The sequence below is a fragment of the Liolophura sinensis genome, chromosome 8 (genome assembly GCF_032854445.1).
Source record: "Liolophura sinensis isolate JHLJ2023 chromosome 8, CUHK_Ljap_v2, whole genome shotgun sequence".
NCBI classification, from domain to species: Eukaryota; Metazoa; Mollusca; class Polyplacophora; order Chitonida; family Chitonidae; genus Liolophura; species Liolophura sinensis.
Window position 1 is genome coordinate 31311967 of NC_088302.1, and position 20080 is coordinate 31332046.

General features: G+C 39.6%; 1 protein-coding gene across 1 annotated transcript in view; it reads left to right on the top strand.

Annotated features, from left to right (window-relative positions):
* Window positions 1–11090: 11090 nt before the first annotated feature.
* The window catches only part of LOC135472839 (microfibril-associated glycoprotein 4-like), a 33143-nt gene continuing 24153 nt past the window's right edge, over window positions 11091–20080 (top strand). Inside the window, exon 1 of the mRNA XM_064752536.1 lies at window positions 11091–11326. Coding sequence (XP_064608606.1) covers window positions 11131–11326 — 196 coding nt within the window. The 5' untranslated portion in view covers window positions 11091–11130. The remainder of the gene's footprint in view (window positions 11327–20080) is intronic.

The window sequence follows — 20080 nt, forward strand, 5'->3', positions numbered from 1 at the left end:
AAGAGAGACTCATCAATTCTTCATCAAGGCACAAATATGAACAGCAAAACAGAGTTTGTATTTGGGTGAGCTGGTGGGTCTAATTTATGGCGTTCTGATTACGAACATTTTGAATATCTCGAGTTCTGGTTATGCCAGTGTGACAAATTGTATAATCTACTATCAGAATTTCCCAGATTATTTGTAAGCTTCAATCAATTCAGATTTAAGTAATCATAGACCAAATCACTTAGTGTATGTTCATGTTCACCTCTACAGAGGACAACCGACTGCTGTCCCATAGGCTAAAAGCTCCAACTTAACGTTGTTGCACTAAAACTTCATGTAACACCGTCATGAAAAATCAACCACCTATTATTTTAGCTACCAGTATGTAAATAATGCGGCTCAGCCGACATGAAAGAGCAGTCGTTGACGCTAATTGTGATGTGACGTTTTTTTTATCACTTGTTTGAAATGACACCGCACAATTCTCGAAAAAGAACTGTTGCTCATCGTTTCTCCACTACATAAATCGCAAAGGGACCAGACCCTCATGGAAGCTTACTCTACCAGCGAAGTCCTGCTTTATCACGTCTATGCCCATATACAGCAACTTGAGGATAGGACAATTGACATATATCCTGTGGATAAAGTTTGTTGGTATTTCTACTTGGCTTAGAAGTGTCATAGCCGTCTCTGATACTTAAAGAGTTGGTTCGTTGCAACTATCCGGCCCTCCACTACCGATGCCGCGTGTTTGAATCCAGCTCCAGAAGCTTCGGCTACGCTTTACATCCGGAGGTCGGTATGGTATCTATCGAAGGTCGGTGGTTTACTCGGGTTCTGTAGGTTTCTTCCACCCAGAAATCTGACCGCATTCGTAGTTAACTAGTTATTAATTTTTTTAGAACCTCAGTCGGTTAGCGCGCTAGCGCAGCGTAATGACCCAAAAGTCTCTCACCAATGCGGGCGCTGTGAGTTCTAGTCCAGCACATGCTGGCTTCCTCTCCGGCCCTAAGTGGGAAGGTCTGACAGCAACCTGCGGATGGTCGTGGGTTTCCCCCGGGCTCTGTCCGGTTTCCTCCCACCATAATGCTAGCCGCCGTCGTATAAGTGAAATATTCTTGAGTACGGCGTAAAACATTAATCAAATAAATAAATAAATAAAATAATTCTTGAGAACGGCGTTAAACACCGACGACAAATAATAAACTAGATAGTTTGCATGAAGTAATACATACTGGTGGCTTTTTTGCGTTCATTCGAGTCATTCTGAATATCTCATATTTACAGTGCGATAACATCAAAGGATATTGATTATAGAAACCGGATCTAACCACACAGGCTACATTCTTGTGATCTCCCCCCCCCCCCCCCCATAACAGAATGCCAATTACAATCGACCGCCATTACGAGTTTTGCTCAAGGTTCAGTCCATACTCCTTACCGCGAATGTACCGCTCTTTACGTTCGGTTTACATCACTGCCACTGTTATGATTGGTCTTTGTGTATAGATACTAAGACAAACACTAGAATGACAACTGCACGATAATCCTGTATTAGCGTCTGACATATGAGCGAGAGCGGACATCGAGGACTGATAACCTCCCAGATAGTAGTGTAAACATAGTGCCTATATCGTAACAGCCGCCACTATCAACATTTGTACAGAAGTCTTGAACAACGCCGACGTTACTGAGTTCACGACGATGAAACAGGGGGTAATGTTAGAAAACGCAAAAACAGTGTCAACATTTGTTTCTAATAATACTTTATACGCATGCATTCTCTTCATCTAAAGTTTATAACACATAAATCCAACAACTCATACAATTTTTGTGATGAATGCTGATTAAATAGTTCCACACTTAAGCACCAGTGATGAAACTAAGGTCCAGAAGTCAAGCTTGTCTAATGTTGGCCCTGATGTAAAGTAAACGTAGAGGGCGGGACAACCGCTGTAAGGAGTGTGGGTTCTGTCACGACTTCCGGGTATGATTATTACGAGTCCAGGATATCCTGACCTCATCTGAAACACGCGTGCTGTTTTGAATCTCAGAAATTAATTGAACACCATTTGATTTTTATATTTATATGATTGATGTTTCACTTACACGGCGGCCGGCATTGAATGATGAGAAAGTTGAACAGAGATATCTGCATTTTTTAAAAATGTTTCAGTATCTACTGCTATCTACTGCACTTATCTGTTTTATGGAACACTTATGAAGGGTAGATAACTGATCGCTACAGATGTATATTAAACAAGTGTTCTGTCATATGCATATATCTAAACTAGTAAAGGGATTTATGCCCATTAGTCATACTAGTATGTGAGTACAGACTTACCTGATTATGGTTGTAAAATACAGTTAGTCTCTCTCCGTGTATCGTATCCTGAAGACAGCACATCATTAGCAACATGCCCTTAAGAAAACGACAAGGAGCTAATTTGTAAGTTGGCGTCATGTGTAGGGTAAACTTGAGGGAATGTGGGGCAGCCTATCGAGACTTGAATTCAGCTAGCTTCGGTACCGCGTGATGGGTAGTCGCCAATCTTTTGAAATATAACAAATTGTGTCCTTACGAGTGTTGTGACGTTTCTATGGTATACTAAATGCTCAATATATCTGTACAAAACCACGTTCAGGAAGAAACGAAATGTTTCAAGATTCGCTAAAAGTATCTTACGCCATTTTACGACAACATAGGTGATTTCAAACCTAACATTGTATTGTAATAAATCAAGGGATTTCATTTGACACGTTGCTTCACTTGATTTTTAAAAGTCACTGTCAGCTTTTCTTTGGCGATTAAAGAATGATGTACTAGTATATTCAGTTAAATGTAACGCATATTCTGTTCTCTGTGGCCAAGTGGTTAGAGTGCTAACGCAACGTATGGACTCACTGTGGCGCCTCTCACCAATGCAGTCGTAGCTTCCACTCCGGAAGTAGACACGATGGTCTGCGAAGCCGCAATATGTGGATTGTAGTGGATTTTCCCCGGGCTCTGTCCAGTTTCTCCCCACCATAATAACCGGCCCCGATAGCACAGTTGGTAGAGCGTCCGGCTGAAAAGTTTTAGTACGACGTTAAAACCCAATCACTCACTCACTCCTCGATTGGCGTTCAGCATTAAGGGGATAGTGCTATGACTGGTTGACCCGTATCAGTATAATGGCTCGGGTGGAGCGCCTTACTTACCTCTCACTGCTGCACGATTTCCTGTCTAGTTGCAAGAGGTTATTCCCCCCCCCCCCATCCCCAACCACTCCAAAGACAAGTTCACCCTTTGTGGTCGAATAGAACCACAATCACGCATATATAGGTGCCTTTTTGTGATTCTGTTTCTAATATGGTTGCATTTAAGCATGCGACATTCACAGACAGTTTCCAAAGCAACTGTTAACACCATGAAAGACTGCAGCAAATAGAGAAAAACCATAGCAGTGATGACAACGTGATGCTTGGCAAATAACCCGTTAAATCTTGTATACCTCAGTTAGGGTTTTATACTAATTGTTTACGTGGATATTTAAATAATAGAAACTAGCACTACGGCATAGAAAGCACAATTAGGTAAAACAAAATACTTTGATTTTTAATACCACTTATTAGACGTCACTGGTGTAAAATTACCCCAAATTCCCATGCTGTCACCACATTTAATAATCAGTTGCATGAAAAGAATGCATAGGAAACAGGCCTCGAGGAATCATATATAGTCCACCTGCAGAATCATGATTTATGCGTGTATGCAATATTGGAATGGTGACTGGTGCGGCATCTGGTCTGGTGTCTTCGATATAACGTTTCACTGAAACTACCCTAAAACATGGCGGCATTCGGACATGCGGTTGCTACAGTATTTCGCTTAAACTTAATATCAATCACATGGATATAATAAAAAAAACTCTCCGAATAGAGAGTAAAACCAGAGAAGAGATGTCGATGAAATAGCTGGCAAACGGTCACACGTAACTGGAGAACTACGGCCTCTTGTCAATTTACCTCTGTTAAGGTTATCTTCAAAGTGTTCTGGCAAATTCTTAAATAACAACGTGGTTTAATCAGAACTAAGTAAAAAGTTATTTGCAACTTCTTCGCCGTCACGGGCCTAGAATTACTCAATGTGCTGGGTTGTTATCACATTTAACGCACAATATCATCAAAATAAAAAACAAATGTGTTTACGATTTACTGATTTCAAACTCGTTGTTCCCACTTGGGTAATGAGACATGGTCTAGTACTTCTCTCGAGTAGTTGTCTGCTCAAATGAGACAGCTTATGACAAGGAGAGTGTTGTGACGGTGACGGCTTCCTGGACTGACAAAGACCGTGTGAGATAAAAAAAAGAGGACACTAAGTGTTGAGAGAGACGAATATGATGATAGTACGATATACAGCGTCACAAGAAGAGCCTCATGTCGCCCCGGCTCTTTGCTGTCTAATAACCATAGTGACAGCAAACGCTGGGTATCTCTTTGAACCTTCTAATGAACAATAAAAAAGAGTGATGTTTGTTACTGGCTTATACAGCCTCTGAACGTTCGTCGTTAGCTATTGGCACCCTAGGAAGGGTTAGGGTAGACCCCTGCCTTTCAAGAAACTGCACAGAGTCCGGGAAAAACACACGACCATCCGCAAGTCGCGTAAGACTCCAGCATGAATTGGACATGAACACACAGCGACATGATTGTTGAGAGGCCTTTGGAACATTGTGCTGCCCTAGCACACTAACCACTCGGCCATGGGGGCGCCATTTTTACCTTTACCTTCGACTATTTACAAGATTCTTGTGAAGAGCATTATGTCTATATATATGTTCACCAGTACATGTAACGAGATATTCAGACCGTGAATACATGGTTTAGAAGAGAAAAAAGTTTATGACATCGTCAGCGCCTGGCACTATCAAGGTAGACCGTAATGGTAGCCTGTCTTAGAATTCAAATATTTAAAGGCATTTACTTCTTTTGAAGAATGTTGTAAAAGTGAAAGAATTTTCAGATACTGTTTTCAGTGCTGTATCCAATGACGACGACTATCCATTATTGCCTTTTTGAAAGTGGAAATGTCGCGTTCAACAGTCTTATTGTGATCATGCAAATATCGTCACTGAGTCGTTCAACTGTTGTTTACTTGAGCTACAGACGACAGACATTTAAACAATGAAATCGCGTGTTTGAGTGAGTGAGTGAGTGCTTGGGGTTTAACGTCGTACTCAACAATTTTTCAGTCATATGACGACGAAGGAATCCTTAGGGTGCATGTACGTGTAATGTGCCTCCTTGTTGCAGGACGGATTTCCACCGCTCTTTTATTATTTAGTGCTGCTTCACTGAGACGACATACCGAAGGCAAGTAAGCAGCCCCGCCCGAGCCATTATACTGATACGGGCCAACCAGTCGTTGCACTATCTCCTTCATGCTGAACGCCAAGCGAGGAAGTGACAACTTCCTCTTTTAAAGTCTTAGGTGTGACTCGATCAAGGATTGATCCTGGATCTAAAGGTCCCGAAGCGGACGCTCTACCAACTGTGCTATCCGGGCCGGTCTCGCGTGTTTGAATTCAGGGATCTAACGAGTGGTGGTCATTTCCTTCCCCTCCAAACCTAATCGACATCACAAATATTTTCCGTTATATCATGCAACCGTTTTCTTTCAATATATCAGGAATAAAGACAGTATGGGACTGAGGAAGATCAAATCAGGCTGTTAAAAATTTGTTTCATTCTCTAAAACTTGTTGGTGGCTTTGGAGCTGCGCAACTGATTGTACCGTAGCTATAATTCTTGTTGATGATAAGACAAACAACACTTAATTAGCATACTGTGGTGATGATTTGTTGTTAACCCTAAATGGAAAGGGTTAGTGGACGCCTATGACAGCTAACCTCTTCGTAGCTGAAGGACCGACAACTGAAGAAATATTAAATAAATTATTTTGAGAGTAGAAAAATCTGGACACACATTAAAAGGTAATTAAATTACACAAGAGATTGAGTTTCGCAATCCTATCTTATTAAAATTAGACCCCACTGATAGGCAATATATAGTCAGAAAAATATCCCTTTATCTGAGAATAAAGCCTTGTGTTATTCATTGGGGTCAATCTGAACATATCATATTTACATTGCACCAACATCAAAGGATATTAATTATGGAAGCTGGATATAACCATGCACTCTCTTGTCATCTCGCTCCATATAGCAAGGTGATAGTTTTGTACACGTTTTGCTTCACAGTATTGCTCGCGATTCATTCAAGTTTCTTTGCCAATACAAGATCAGTCATCACATCCTTGTCTCAAACGCTGTTCATCTCCAGGTCAAGGGATGTTACTTTAACATGCTTCCGTAATCGGTAGCAAAGGTGAAATATCTTTAATGTAGATATGCATACCAGCTGTTATGTTTTATTTTGAGTTTATCAAATGTGATTGATTGTATATGAGGACGCATTCTTAATCGTGGTCTAAAAGCACACACCCTAAACTGTGCAGGTTTCAAAATGTCAATCCATTTACAAGTGGGCGTAAAGGCAACGATTTCAGTTACATTGTTTTAGAGACTATATTAGATATTATACCACACACTAAACGCTCAACATCATTAGTAAAACCTACTAAAGGGAGACAACCATTGATTGGAAGCTGTTATTTTAAGGTCGGAACAAATGTTCTGTTATGTGTAACAACAAACCTATAATAATTTCATCGAATCCTATTAGTCAAATGAAACTCATCAGTGCAAGTTAAAGTGACTTTCAAAGCTCGAAACTTGGTTGTGAAAACAGTGCTTGTCACTCTTTGTGTATCCTAGAGAGAAAACATCCTTGGCGACATGCCCTTAAGTAAAGAACATCAGACTGCTAATTTGTATTTTGGAGTAAACTGGGGAAACTACTAGTAGAATACCATGGCAAGGATTCAGCTAACTTTCGCAGTGCGTGGCCGTTTATCTTTGCAAACATAACGATACAGTAATGTTAAAAGTGCTCGCTATTGTAACACAACGTGCAGGTAGGAACTAATTGTTACAGCATCGAAATATGTGTTCCGATTCAGTAATCGTAGGGTCAATTCCCGAAATGACGATTAAAACAAATCACCACAAAACCCAGAAATTACATAAGTAGGCCTACAAAATTTTGACTGAATCACAAGAGAAACAGTCTCTTGAGATAGGAAACCGTTTTGTTATAAATAAATACAGTTCACATAAGATGTATTTATGTTTTTATTTGATTGATGTTTTACGCAGTACTCAAGAATATTTCACTGACGGCGGCCAGTATTATGGTGGGAGGAAATCGGGCAGAGCCCGGGGGAAACCCACAGCCATCCGCAGGTTCCCACCAGATCATCCGACTTAAGGCCGAAGAGGAAACTAGCATGAGCAAGGCGAACTAACTCTCAGTGGTGAGAGACTCCTGGGTCATAACGCTGCGCTAGCGCGCTAACCAACTGAGCCACGGAAACCCCACGTAAGGCCTATCTTCTGGGGAGTCTAATTTTTGATTTAAATCCAGCGAAGGTGGATAATAATATATCTTCCAAGTCTTTGCAACAAACATACTGTGTATAAATAACAAAAACAGATGATCATTTCCGGTTCATTTTCGTTTTTATCAAAGTTTATAAACGAAAGGCGAGAACTCTCACAAAAGGCAGTTCAAGTGAAAGAAAAACAAGTAATGCATTTAGGTGGTTTGTGCGCTTTAAAAACACTTTCATTTGCTGTAAAAATGGATTTATTCCTGTTTTTCACCAACCAATAAATGGGCTTTTCAAAAATGGCACTCATAACACCTCTAACGCCGAATTTGTTTCCTCCTAACCACCTTCAGACATGACTACCTTAAAAGACCTAAAATTTCGCTCACAAAAGTGCATTTTTAGAGGCAAATAAATGTCACAAAATGTTATTTTGGTGCTGAAAAATACAATTTTCGAGTAGAACATCACCCCATCTTCCAAGCAAAACACCTTTCTAAAATGAATATAACTCTCAGAATGGAACCCATCAGAAAAGATGGTCAAGTTAGTCATGGACCAAGTTTATGGTTATGTGAGGTAAATATTTTGGGCGATCCTTCATAATTTAAGACAAAAAGCTTTAGTCGATAGCCAACATTTTCTTTGTGAAACGGATTAAACAAAACTGTCAGTCGGCTAAATGAGTTAGCGGTCTAAGCTTAGCCATTATACTTTTCGTGAAAGTGACCCCTTGGTGGCCTAAGACACCTGTACATTTTTATTGGATGTGATGACAACACAGCATTTGAACAATTCCAGACAAATGCCTTCTAATAAACGGCAAATAACGCTCTGTTTGACGTATTTTTGCTTAAGATATGGGGCTGGGGGAGGATGAATTACTAGTGTTGAAGCATGAAAAAGAAGAATGCAGAGTTAATTAAACAAAAATACAGTTTTCTTGATTGCAATTTATCAGACATCGCTGGACATACTCTCGTTGGTAGTCTGGTTTTATCCTCATACTGTAGCAATTTTATAGAATTTTGGGCAACTATTCCATCGCCAAGGAGTGCATTTTGTCCTGACATCTGTTTTCGAAAAAATTCTACATCAGCTACTTTGAAAAAATAAATAGCTTTCTTGATGATGCCAGCAATTAATCCATCAAGATGACTGTGTTTACGTGGAAAGTGAAAAGTGTCAAAAGGGCATGGATGCTCTGATGATACGTCATGTACAGTAACACAGTAAAATGTGTTCTTTTGAAAAACTGACAAAATTTTCACTTCGTCGAAGCATTCCAGCCCGAAAGACGACTAACGAAGTCGTACCCAGCACCAGTTGTTTCGCTCTTACTTTTAATGAAGAATTTCCTCGTCTGTATAAACCTGGCACATATACCGTGGCGTGATCATGAAGGCTATCATGATGGTTCGTCATGTACACGTTGGAAGGCTAAAGTGTCAGAAACGTGGTTGCTCCCATTTTCGTCACACACATGGCCAGGTGCATTAACCACACAAAGACAAACCATTGTGGAAGTTAAACTTCAATAAAACAAATATATATATATATATATATATATATATATATATATATATATATATATATATATATATATATATATATATATATGTATTGAATTGTATTGATTTAATTTCTACAGAAAGCTCTTTGTTCCTTTGTGGGTAATTAAACTCGCACTAGTACTTATTTTCTCGAGTGTTTGTCCAGTGTGCGTCATGTAATAACCGCTGTAACAGTTAACGCTGGGTATCTCTTTGAACCTTCTAAGGAACTGTTCAAAAGAGTGATGTACCGTTTGTTACTGTTTTGTACAACCACTGATGGTTGTCGTTAGTTATTGGCACAAAAATGCACGTGTCATTATCTAACATTCCGCTTGTTAGGATGAGAGTGGAGTAGGCGTGACCCATTTTCTATGAATATTGTCTTATGTTGTAGGCTGTTATTTAACTCACGAACTTGTCGGTTGTTACCGTTTTTACTTAGTACCTCTCTGGTTGATGGTCTTGCCGGTGGTCTGCTTGTAATATGAGTTCGTGAGGAGCACTCCATTTAAGGAAAATGACTACAACAACGGTTTACCTTTACGTCTGGCCCAAACGTAAACGTCTATTTTAGTTGTCTGTTTCGAAGCCTAGATTGACGTTCTTGTAAAGTACATTATGTTTATAAGTGTGCATTACTAAAAGACCTAGTTTGACCGTGAGAAATAAATGCAAATACATGAAAAAAAAAACAAGAAAAGATTGTGACATATAATCCGAACCCAACACTGTCAATGTGGCCCTTTAAGTTAGCCCACCTTAGGATTCAAGTCTTTTCCGTTAAGTTTTTCAACGCTTTCTTCCAGCGTAATATAATTTTCGGAAAAAAAGAGACCTTATAGGTATTGATAGAGTCGACATCAATACTGAAAACATAAGCATATGCATGTATACAGAAGATTTTATTTTAAAAAGTAAAACGTATCGTATTAAAGTATTGTGAACAAAATAAGTTATGATGGTGCGGTTTATACATTGTCCCATGATAACGTCAGAGTAAAGCAAGTTTGTTTCTCATTTTCGCAGGATTGCTTCGCGGTGTCCTTTCGCAGCATCGCCGGGTACTACACGTACATGGCGACAGTAGAATACCGAAATGATGACATTATCCGGCTTCCATACTAAAGTAATCGACTTCACCGTTTAAATAACACGAGGAACCATTCCACTGCCTAATTGGAATGAATCTGTTAAAATGGACGGCGTTTAACTACTAAACGTAGTGAAAGTGCATTGGAATCTAAGATAGCGATCCGCCAGATGGAGTGACATTTGATACCCCCAAAACCCCCGGGGCAATGTTGTGATTCATAGCTTGTCAAATCCAGTTAGAGACACACACGTCAAAACGGCCCCTGAAATATGCTTATAATCAAGAGGTTACCATACCAAGGGTTCGACCTAAGCAGGGTTTTTATGGCCATGATGTTCGCGGTATACCACGAGAAGAGCTGGAGTGGGGAAAGCCCAAGAAACCGATGGGACAAAAACCGAGAGCTCGTGTGCTTGACATGTCGTGCTAAACCACCGATTTTATTCCTTTTTGTTAACTTCACGCAATTAATTTGTGACACCACAAGACGCCTTGTTCAAACCGGTAGAACTACATCTGTCATTTATCATGAGGTTTACGACAGTACATGTCAGCTGCAGTCTTTTTAGCCGGGCAAGTACGGGTGTATACAAGAGGGACCATCACATGCAGACGAAATATAACAAATCCCCCGTGGCCACAGACGGATAGTCTAAGGGTAATTTGAGTTTATAATCATATATTTGGGAACTGAGATATAATTGTTTGCGGGTCTAGGGGAGACTAAATGAGGTGGGCGGGAAATGGTTCTATACGGGATGGTGGTAAGGAGAAGGGGTGTGTGGGGGGGGGGGGAAGTCTATCCATCGAGAGGCTGACTGCCTACTCTATAACTGAGATGACCTGAAGACAGCTGCGAGGGTACGGGGATGTAGCGTACATGCGCAACTCGCTCGGTATTCGGGCCCTCCTATAAGCTTTAACGACTCAACTGATAACTACTCAAGTAAAGTAGTCAGTCAGGCAGATCGACTGGGACCTTACCTGCGCTAACCACGATGTATTGTACCTCTGAGAAACGCTCGCCCCGCGGCACAACCCTGAAGCCCATTTTGGGGTCAGTGGTAGGGGCTGCTTCTTTGGTGATTGTTTTGCTGACGACAGAAGTTTCCGCGGTTTGCAATGGCTATGTTAACGACATGGCCAACGAACATGATATCCGGGCTCCGTTTGGCTGTACCAATACTCCATTTGGTAAGTATAATGACAATCTTATGTCCACTTAGGCTGAGATGCTCACTCCAATTGGGTCTAGAAATAATACATTTTAATCACTTTTTTTTAGAGGGACAAAAGAGTTGGAGTAATGTACTAGCTAAGATGACACATGACTTATGTGTATCAAATAGTGACACGAATTTGTTATTCATAAGTAATGTACTTGCAAGCTTATTATATTTAATGGATCTTTTGCCTTAGACTTTGTTTATATTGAGCTTAAAAACAGGATGGTGATTAATGTTTCGAAACTTCTTTTGGAGTAAAACGTCAGTCTCAAATTTTACACACCCACTTAGTTTGTTTTATCCTGTTGTCAAAAAAAATTGCTTGAAACGTAAGTTCGTAAGCACTCGGCTTACTTACCTGTATACGACTAACAAAAAACACACACAAAAATCTTTCTGTTTTGTGCGTGCGACATATGCTTCTGCCGAAGTTGTGAAAGCTCCGGAGACAACATTTCAAGATTTTTCAAACAGCGGCACACACTGAACGGAAAATCCTTGAACGTTTAAAGTGTTTAATTGCACATGACTACATCAAGCAAAATAACGCTAATAAAAAACCCATAAAAATCTTTCGTGTAGTGGGACATATTCTCCTGGCGACACTGTAATTGTTCCGAAGACAACCTTACACGTTATCGCGAAATCATCTTCAAATAACGATATACACTGAGCGGAAATTGCTTTATAGCTACCATTTAAAGTGTTTTCAAATACTGGCATGTATACAAAGTCTTTTAAAAAGTAATGTACAGATTCAATGGGTGGCAACTTTTGAGCGCACCCCTGTTCACTTGCACATGTTTGGTGTATACTGACGTATAAACGGCCAAACAAAGCCTACAGTGTCCTTACGGCACAATCCTTTGTGGCATATCACAAGTCTTCATGGCCATTTATCTTGCAGAGGCTTGTTATTTGTCCGTTTTATGTACTGCGGAAATTTGAATAAGCAGATCTAATGTTGTCGTAGGTAAGGTAATCTCGTAATGGAAAAAGATAGCCTATGTGGAGCTCTCTATGTGCTGTACTGAATGGAGCGAGCATAAAGGCTAAACTGAGAATGTAACACGTAGCATTGTCCAATATCGCGGACGCCGCCCCACGATTTTAGTGAGCAGACAAGCACAAGGGTATTCCACAATTGTAGTTGCAGTCTGCTACGTAAATACACATATACATATACATATACATGTGCACAGGTGTATCATATATACATGAACCCGAATGGTGTTCGGCGAATGCAGCACTGAAGGTATATAGTTGTATTGAAAATGAAGTTGTTCGGTGAAATCTGTACTGAACATATATGGTTGTATTGAAAGTGAAGCCGAAAGTTGTGTGGTGAAATCTGTTCTGAACATATGCAGTTGTATTGACAGTGAAGCCGAAAGTTGTGTGGTGAAATCTGTACTGAACATATGCAGTTGTATTGACAGTGATGCCGAACGTTGTGTGGTGAAATTTGTTCTGAACATATGCAGTTGTATTGAAAGTGAAGCCGAAAGTTGTGTGGTGAAATCTGTACTGAACATATGCAGTTGTATTGACAGTGAAGCCGAACGTTGTGTGGTGAAATCTGTACTGAACATATGTAGTTGTATTGACAGTGATGCCGAAAGTTGTGTGGTGAAAGCAGCAATGAGCAGAGGACAAAATAGCCAGAGTCCGGAAAAATAACCACAAAAGGAAAATATAAGGAAAAGACCGTTTTGCCGTTCATAATAATCTAGCTGTAACGAGATAGAAATAACTCCGCATAAGCTCCGCATACCAATAAAAAAAACAGACAGCGGAACATTTGGTGCTCACTTAAGCAAGTCTTTGTCAGTAATATTATATATATGATAAAGTTGGTATGTAGTGATTTTTTGGTAGAGTCATTTAAATGGAGTTGTGTACAACATTTATCATATAGCCATATTATATGGTTGATCTGAACCGTGTTTTATGTCCCATTGAATTACCAGATCAGAAAATATCCTAGAGGATCTCATTTCTGGCAAATTTGACCATCCACCCCAGACGTAGCACCATCAAATAGTCACCATATATCTTTAGCGGCTGTCTGTACACGGCGAGGCAAACTGCTCGAAATTGCGAGCTAAGAAAAGACTATAATCTGTCTGCCTTGCTGTCTTAAAGACCTACCGCGAGTATGTTCGCCGTACGGGTTTATAGAGCACAACCAGAGCAACTCGTGTTTTACCGGGTGATGCGAAAACCACGCAGAGGCATTCGTCCGAGAATAGGATAACCGGTGTTGTCACTGTAGGCGCATTCTCTTCAAGCTTTATTAGGTAACAAATAACCGAAAAAAGACGATGTGTGACATATATATATATATCATTGGGGACGTCGGAATGAGATTTATGAGGAACCGGGTTACAACAGAAGAAAACAATGTAAGACCCGCGTGTATATCGTAAAGAACTTCGATTAAGCTTTAGTTGAGTACAAAGAAAGTGAAAAATAAAAGAAACAAGAAAAAGAAAAGCAATGAGAATATCTGTATATCGTTAGCATCGTCGATCAAGTTCTACATCAAGTCAACCAACCTTTACATCAACATCGATGAAGTAACATAATATTAAAACTATATATTCTTTCAGCAACCTGCGGTTTCCTCCCACCATAATGCTGTCCGCCGTCGTATAAGTGAAATATTCTTGAGTACGGCGTAAAACACCAATCAAATAAATAAATCATATATAATGTTATAAACCTGCATCACGTAACAACTAACGCGAATAGCGTAGTAGTATAATTCCACCTATACAATTGTAAATAACATGTTAACTCCATTGCAAATTAACAGAATCTACATATCTACCAAGAAAAGCAATGTACATTTACAGCAAAGTGCACTGTAAATGGTCAAGCCGCTACGGTTTTACAGAAAGTGCTGTAAAAATACACATCGACTAGAGTAAAATTACACCACAAAGGTGCAGAATTGCGCTGGAAAATGGTGTAAAATATTTACAACATGATTTACTGTAACAATATACAGTGTTTAAGGCTGTAAATTTGCATTCACTTATTACAGCGTATGCTACGACGAAAACGAACGAAACAGTAAGCTGCTTTACCACTCTCTGAAGCAGCCTGTATTCCAGTTCTGCTGTGGGTTTAACATTAGTGAAGCTAGCATTCACCACCAAATGACATTCCGCATTTATGAAGAACTCGAAGCATTCTACTGTATAAGTATCAAGGTAGAAAGTTACACATTAAGTCCATGGTTCACCAATTACAGTTAGTCTGGAAACTGTGGAAGGCGTACTCGCCAGCAGTGTCGACAGGAACATTCCGTTGGCGCATTTTCTTCCCAAAAAGTTAATCAAGTGACGCAAAAGTAAACACGTAGTTAACGTTGTGGTAGCGAATCTTATATTCGAACGTTTGTCAGGTGTTAAACAGTATGCCCAAGTGAACACATTGTAGACATAATTTTCGTTGTTTTACGACTAGATATCAGTAAAGTAATCCACTGGATTTAGTTTAAATAATTTTTAAATTTGATTTCTTCGGTCTTGAAATACAAAAGACAACAAAATGAGGGGTAAGTCTGTAGCATCGACGACATTGTGATGAATGGCAAATGGTCAGGCGTATGGCCGTTGAAAACCGGCGTTTTCTCAATATACCTTAGTTAAGTTGTCAATATACCTCAGTTAAGTTGTCAATATACCTCAGTTAAGTTTTTCTTCATTTCAGCTGTTCATGTAAAATTTCAAAAAGTAACAACAATGCGGTTATGCTACAAGCATTTTAATAGCTAGAATTACACAAAATGATGTCTTGTTATCACTTTAATAAACATTTAAATGAAAACAATGCAAAGGGACAAAGCCTGAGGGACTTGGGCGCCGAAATAAAACATCATCATTATAATGGGTTAGACTGGGGGAGCTCTGGAAGTCCTTGAGCATATACTTCAAACCTGTGAGTCACCTGTGAGTCACATATCTGATGAATGGTGGCCTACTGAGTGGCATAGTAAGGCGTTTAGGTACACGAATGAACATGCTTGATTGGGCCAGGTTTTGATAGAATAGGAATAACTACAGCATAGAACGTAAAACCAGACCAATCAATCTGTATATGCTTAAAAAATGGCAACGTACACGCGCCCTTGAACCATGGCCGAAGAGGAATTAGTTGAAAACTGCAATGATTTTAGTTGCAATTTAATACACGTGACTGGATAAGATTTACTCAAAATGCTGTGTTATTGTCACATTTAACATAACAATATACGTATGATGATTTTTGCAAATCTGGTATGAATACATACTGTATACAAGTTCAGTTACACACAAAGTCATGTGACGAAAGCTTACGCCAAGGAGGTATAAATATTTTTCATGCCCTCTAAAAGATAAGACAAGAATGAAGAATGATGTGGTGGCCCTCACTTTCTGTATATATTTTAATGTACCGGTTGGCTTAATTGATGTGAACTATTTCATTAAGGGAGGTTACTGTTCTTGCCTTTCAATTTGCTAGGGCACACGAGGTGTGGGAAAAAACCCGCATTGCAGGGAATTTGCAATGAATACTATATGTATCGGGGTCACTGTGAGTTCAAGTCCAGCTCAAGCTAGCTTCCTCTCCAACCGTACGTGGGAAGGTCTTTCAGCAACTTGTGGATGGTCGTGAGTTTCCCCTGGGATCTGCCAGATTTCAACCCACCATAATGCTGGCCGCCGTCGTTGAAGTGAAATATTCTTGAATACGGCGTCAAACACTAATGAAATAAATAAATACATCAAATACACGTATCGGTATCATGGCAACGTATGATTCGCCTACGAAGACTAGAAATTAGTGATAGCAATATGGTTTTTACAATTATTTATTTTATTTATTTGATTGGTGTTTTACGCCGTACTCTAGAATATTTCACTTATACGACGGCGGCCAGCATTATGGTGGGTGGAAACCGGGCAGAGCCCGGGGAAAACCCACGACCATCCGCAGGTTGCGGGCAGACCTTCCCACGTACGACCGGAAAGGAAACCAGCATGTGCTGGACTTGAACTCACAGCGACCGCATTGGTGAGAGCCTCCTGGGTCATAACGCTGCGCTAGCGCGCTAACCAACTGAGCCACGGAGGCCCCGGTTTTTACAATTAAAATATATACGATGTTTGTGTATCATGGGAGAGTGATAATTCTTCAAAACAACAGCATGCATTACACAGAGACAATCGTTTTTTCCTTCTTGTACAAAGGCTATGCTGCCATTAACACAAAACGGTGCATGCTGCAGTGCAACTGACGCTGCCTGGCAAGAACACCTACTACTCACTGATGTACTTCAGCAAGTGCGCAGACTTGTTTTAAAAACGTACACAAAGTTATCTACCACCCACTGTTTTCCTAGAAGCGCATTTGTAATTCACCTTGTTAGGATCTAGACGAACCTATCTCTAGGGATAGTTTAGCGAACTGTAAACTGCATATCATTATTTACCAAATGAGCAAAGACGATAAGTATATGTAGTTCGATGTGAAAGTTCAACCTTGTACATATTAACTAGTCTAGCAGCCTATATTCCATCTAGCCACCTGTCTGTATACCTATATATAGTTAGTAGAGAGAGCCACGCCTCGCCAATAGGATGCTTTCAATTAAAGTTCCGATATCCCTGGTGCCTGGGTTCGGTTAACATATTCGATCTGGCTTCCTCTGCCAGATCGCCAGATTGCGGTTGCGCTGGGCTTTGCACCCACGACAGTGCGATAGTTGTCACATGGTCACACATAACTTGTGAAGTCCAGTCTCCTGTCAATTTATCTCTGTTATTTTATTTTAACTGTTCGTGTAAATGCAGAAGTAAGACGCAATTGCCAAGTTTATTTGCTTTGGCACCATTTATTCGCAATGTTCAAGGCAAGGAATATTATTTCCTAAAGGCCTTACGTGCGAAGGTCTGCCCGCCACCTGCGGATGGTCGTGGGTTTTCACCGGGCTCTGCCAGGTTTCCTCCCAGAACAATGTTGGTCGCCGTCGTATAACTGAAATATTCTTGAGTACGGCGTAAAACTCCAATCAAATAAATAAATAAATAAATATTTCCTAAAGCATCGCATGAAATGTCTTTGTGTGGTTTTGATGCAATCTGAATACTGACATGCCACGAACCTATGTGGTATAAATATTCCTAGTTATAGTTTGACTCATCATCGTTTGGCGCCGTATCTGCTGCGTATACCTGGCATGTTACCAAGAGTATTTCCTCAAGCTTTTAATTCAGATATTCACATTGATTTGGCTAAATATTGGCTCCTGTCTGTCCGTATGAATGTACACACAACACAACCTCTAGTCTTTTTGAGTCTTTGCACATATTTTTTTCAAATTCCTACATATGAATGTCAACGCGGTGATAAACATCCATCATTCATTGATAAAACCACAGATGAAAACCTGGAACATTGGGACTTTGTGACAAATTTCTTTCATGGAGATAAAGCGGGTTTTGTACCGAGCTGCTTGAACAATCCATGATATGTATATTTGTGTCGTATGTTGAGTATTCTTGTTTGACAGATTGAAAAGTTTTTAAGATGAGAAGATTTGTTAATCTTGCGAAATGCGCTCCACCAGTGTGTGGTGCAGTTGTCGTCGAAATGTGTGCCTCATTAAAACATCGTAAAAATCGTTAAGATTACATCCTTTCCTATGAACCACATTGTTATACGCCTCTGTGAATGCTTTGAGTTGATTTTTACTGTTGATTTTGTATATTGGATCAACATTTGAATGCCTGTATCACTGTTACCAGTCTCATCATCATCATTTTTGTGTACACATTTTGCTACTCTTAGCAAAGGTAATATACTTACGCATTTTACTACCCTTGACAAAGTTAATATGTGTACACATTTTGATATATGAAATCTAATGCGGAGAGAATATCACTGTGTACATCGTACATAATATACTATATACAATAACATCTCCGTATTGGAAAACATGAAATGAAGGAACATTGACTATACGATTATCAGATTAACAGGAACATAATTAACCCTAATTTCCTTTCTGGACAATCTAGTTCTTTTATGGCTTCAGATATTACGAAAAGAATATATCAGTGTTAAATTGTGTATGGTATTTGTTGGGTAGGCCTGTGGCGAAAAAGTCATGCAAGAGATTTTCCAAAGATTGAAATATATACCGGTAGTTAAAATGTTTATGGCTGAGTTTATGCGGTTTACTTGAGTCCGGAACGCGAAATAATCTTTAGGTTTACCATGTGTCTGACACGGTTAGACTTAGGGTAAAACACGTCATTATTTTCTCATCCATGACCTTATTTTGAACTATATCCTACTTAGCACTGTCAGACATTAAATTGTCCGTCTAAAATGCTTTGAAACAACAAATATGAGACCCAGTTCTTAAAATTCCATTTTACTTGTTTTAAAAATGATTTATGATGAAAACTCACGAAAAGTCAACATACTTTATTCTTATTAAAGCAGCTCAGCCTTGAGAAAACTTAGTCGCTGCAATACACATGCAGTCTTTATGCAGGCAAATGTGGTTGGACTTTTTCCTCTAACAAGAAACCAGTGTAGTGTAGCAGCATATGGGCAAATATTTGTTTCTTCTTGGATTGTCACATGTCTTGGCCAATCGTCCATCATCTGGTTTTGCGCGGTTCAGCTGTGGCTAAGTATTGCTGGCCGATGAGAAAGTTAGATAATATGCCTGGTTGACAAAGCAACTTTTACACGTTTTCCTTTTTTATATATAAACAGTCAACTTCTTAACATAAACCAGACAAGAATAATTATACGTAATACTCAGCGTGCGTGTTGGACCACTGTTTTTGAAAAGCTGCGTTACTGTAAAAAAAACAAGATAAATCCTTAACGACAAGTACGTCTTTAAGCAAACGCTACTTGTAATGTGATGGCATATGCTGTACTTTTGGAATCACTGCCAGAATATAAAACACAGTCTGGTAATAGCCACCAACATTTCTTTGAAATGGAGCGGCGTAAATTGTAACAGGCAGAAAACTGTGGTCCTTTTAAAACAGGAGCAGCGTCACTACCTCGATGCATTGCAGTCATTGGTCCTTCTTATAATGTGTGCTGGAAGTTACGAGAGCCATTGAACATGGCTCTGTTATATATTCAGTGACGCGTAGATTGTACACCTTAGTTCAAAAGAAGGAGAATAATTAAGATGGTACCACTTCAGATAGTTTTGGTTCTTGTTTTCTGTAAGTTCATGGTTGCTTGGGCTGCCTTACAGTGGCTTGGGACTCCAGGGCTTGGTGAGTAGCTTGTTTTCAATACACCATTTTCGATTCTTTTTGTGTTAGCTCATAAATATTCTGTTTTGTGATCAAAAAGGGTTTGGGAATCTCTTCCTGAGAGAAGAACATACTCTTGAAACAGATGGTTTTGGGGGTAGGGTTGTTATTACTGAATATATTCGTTAGGGATATCGGATTGGTTTTCATCTGACCATTTTAGACACATTTTTTGTAAGTCATAAATATACCCAGATATCCCAGTTGTGACGAATAAGGCACTGAGCAGTTTTGAAATTTATTCTTTTAAGAAGTTATGCAGATTTTAATGTTGTTGTAATTGATGCTGCTGAACGTAGTAATTTTGGGATTGTCGATTGATCAGACCCATATCATTAGCCCAGACCCATATCATTAGCCCAGACCCATATCATTAGCCC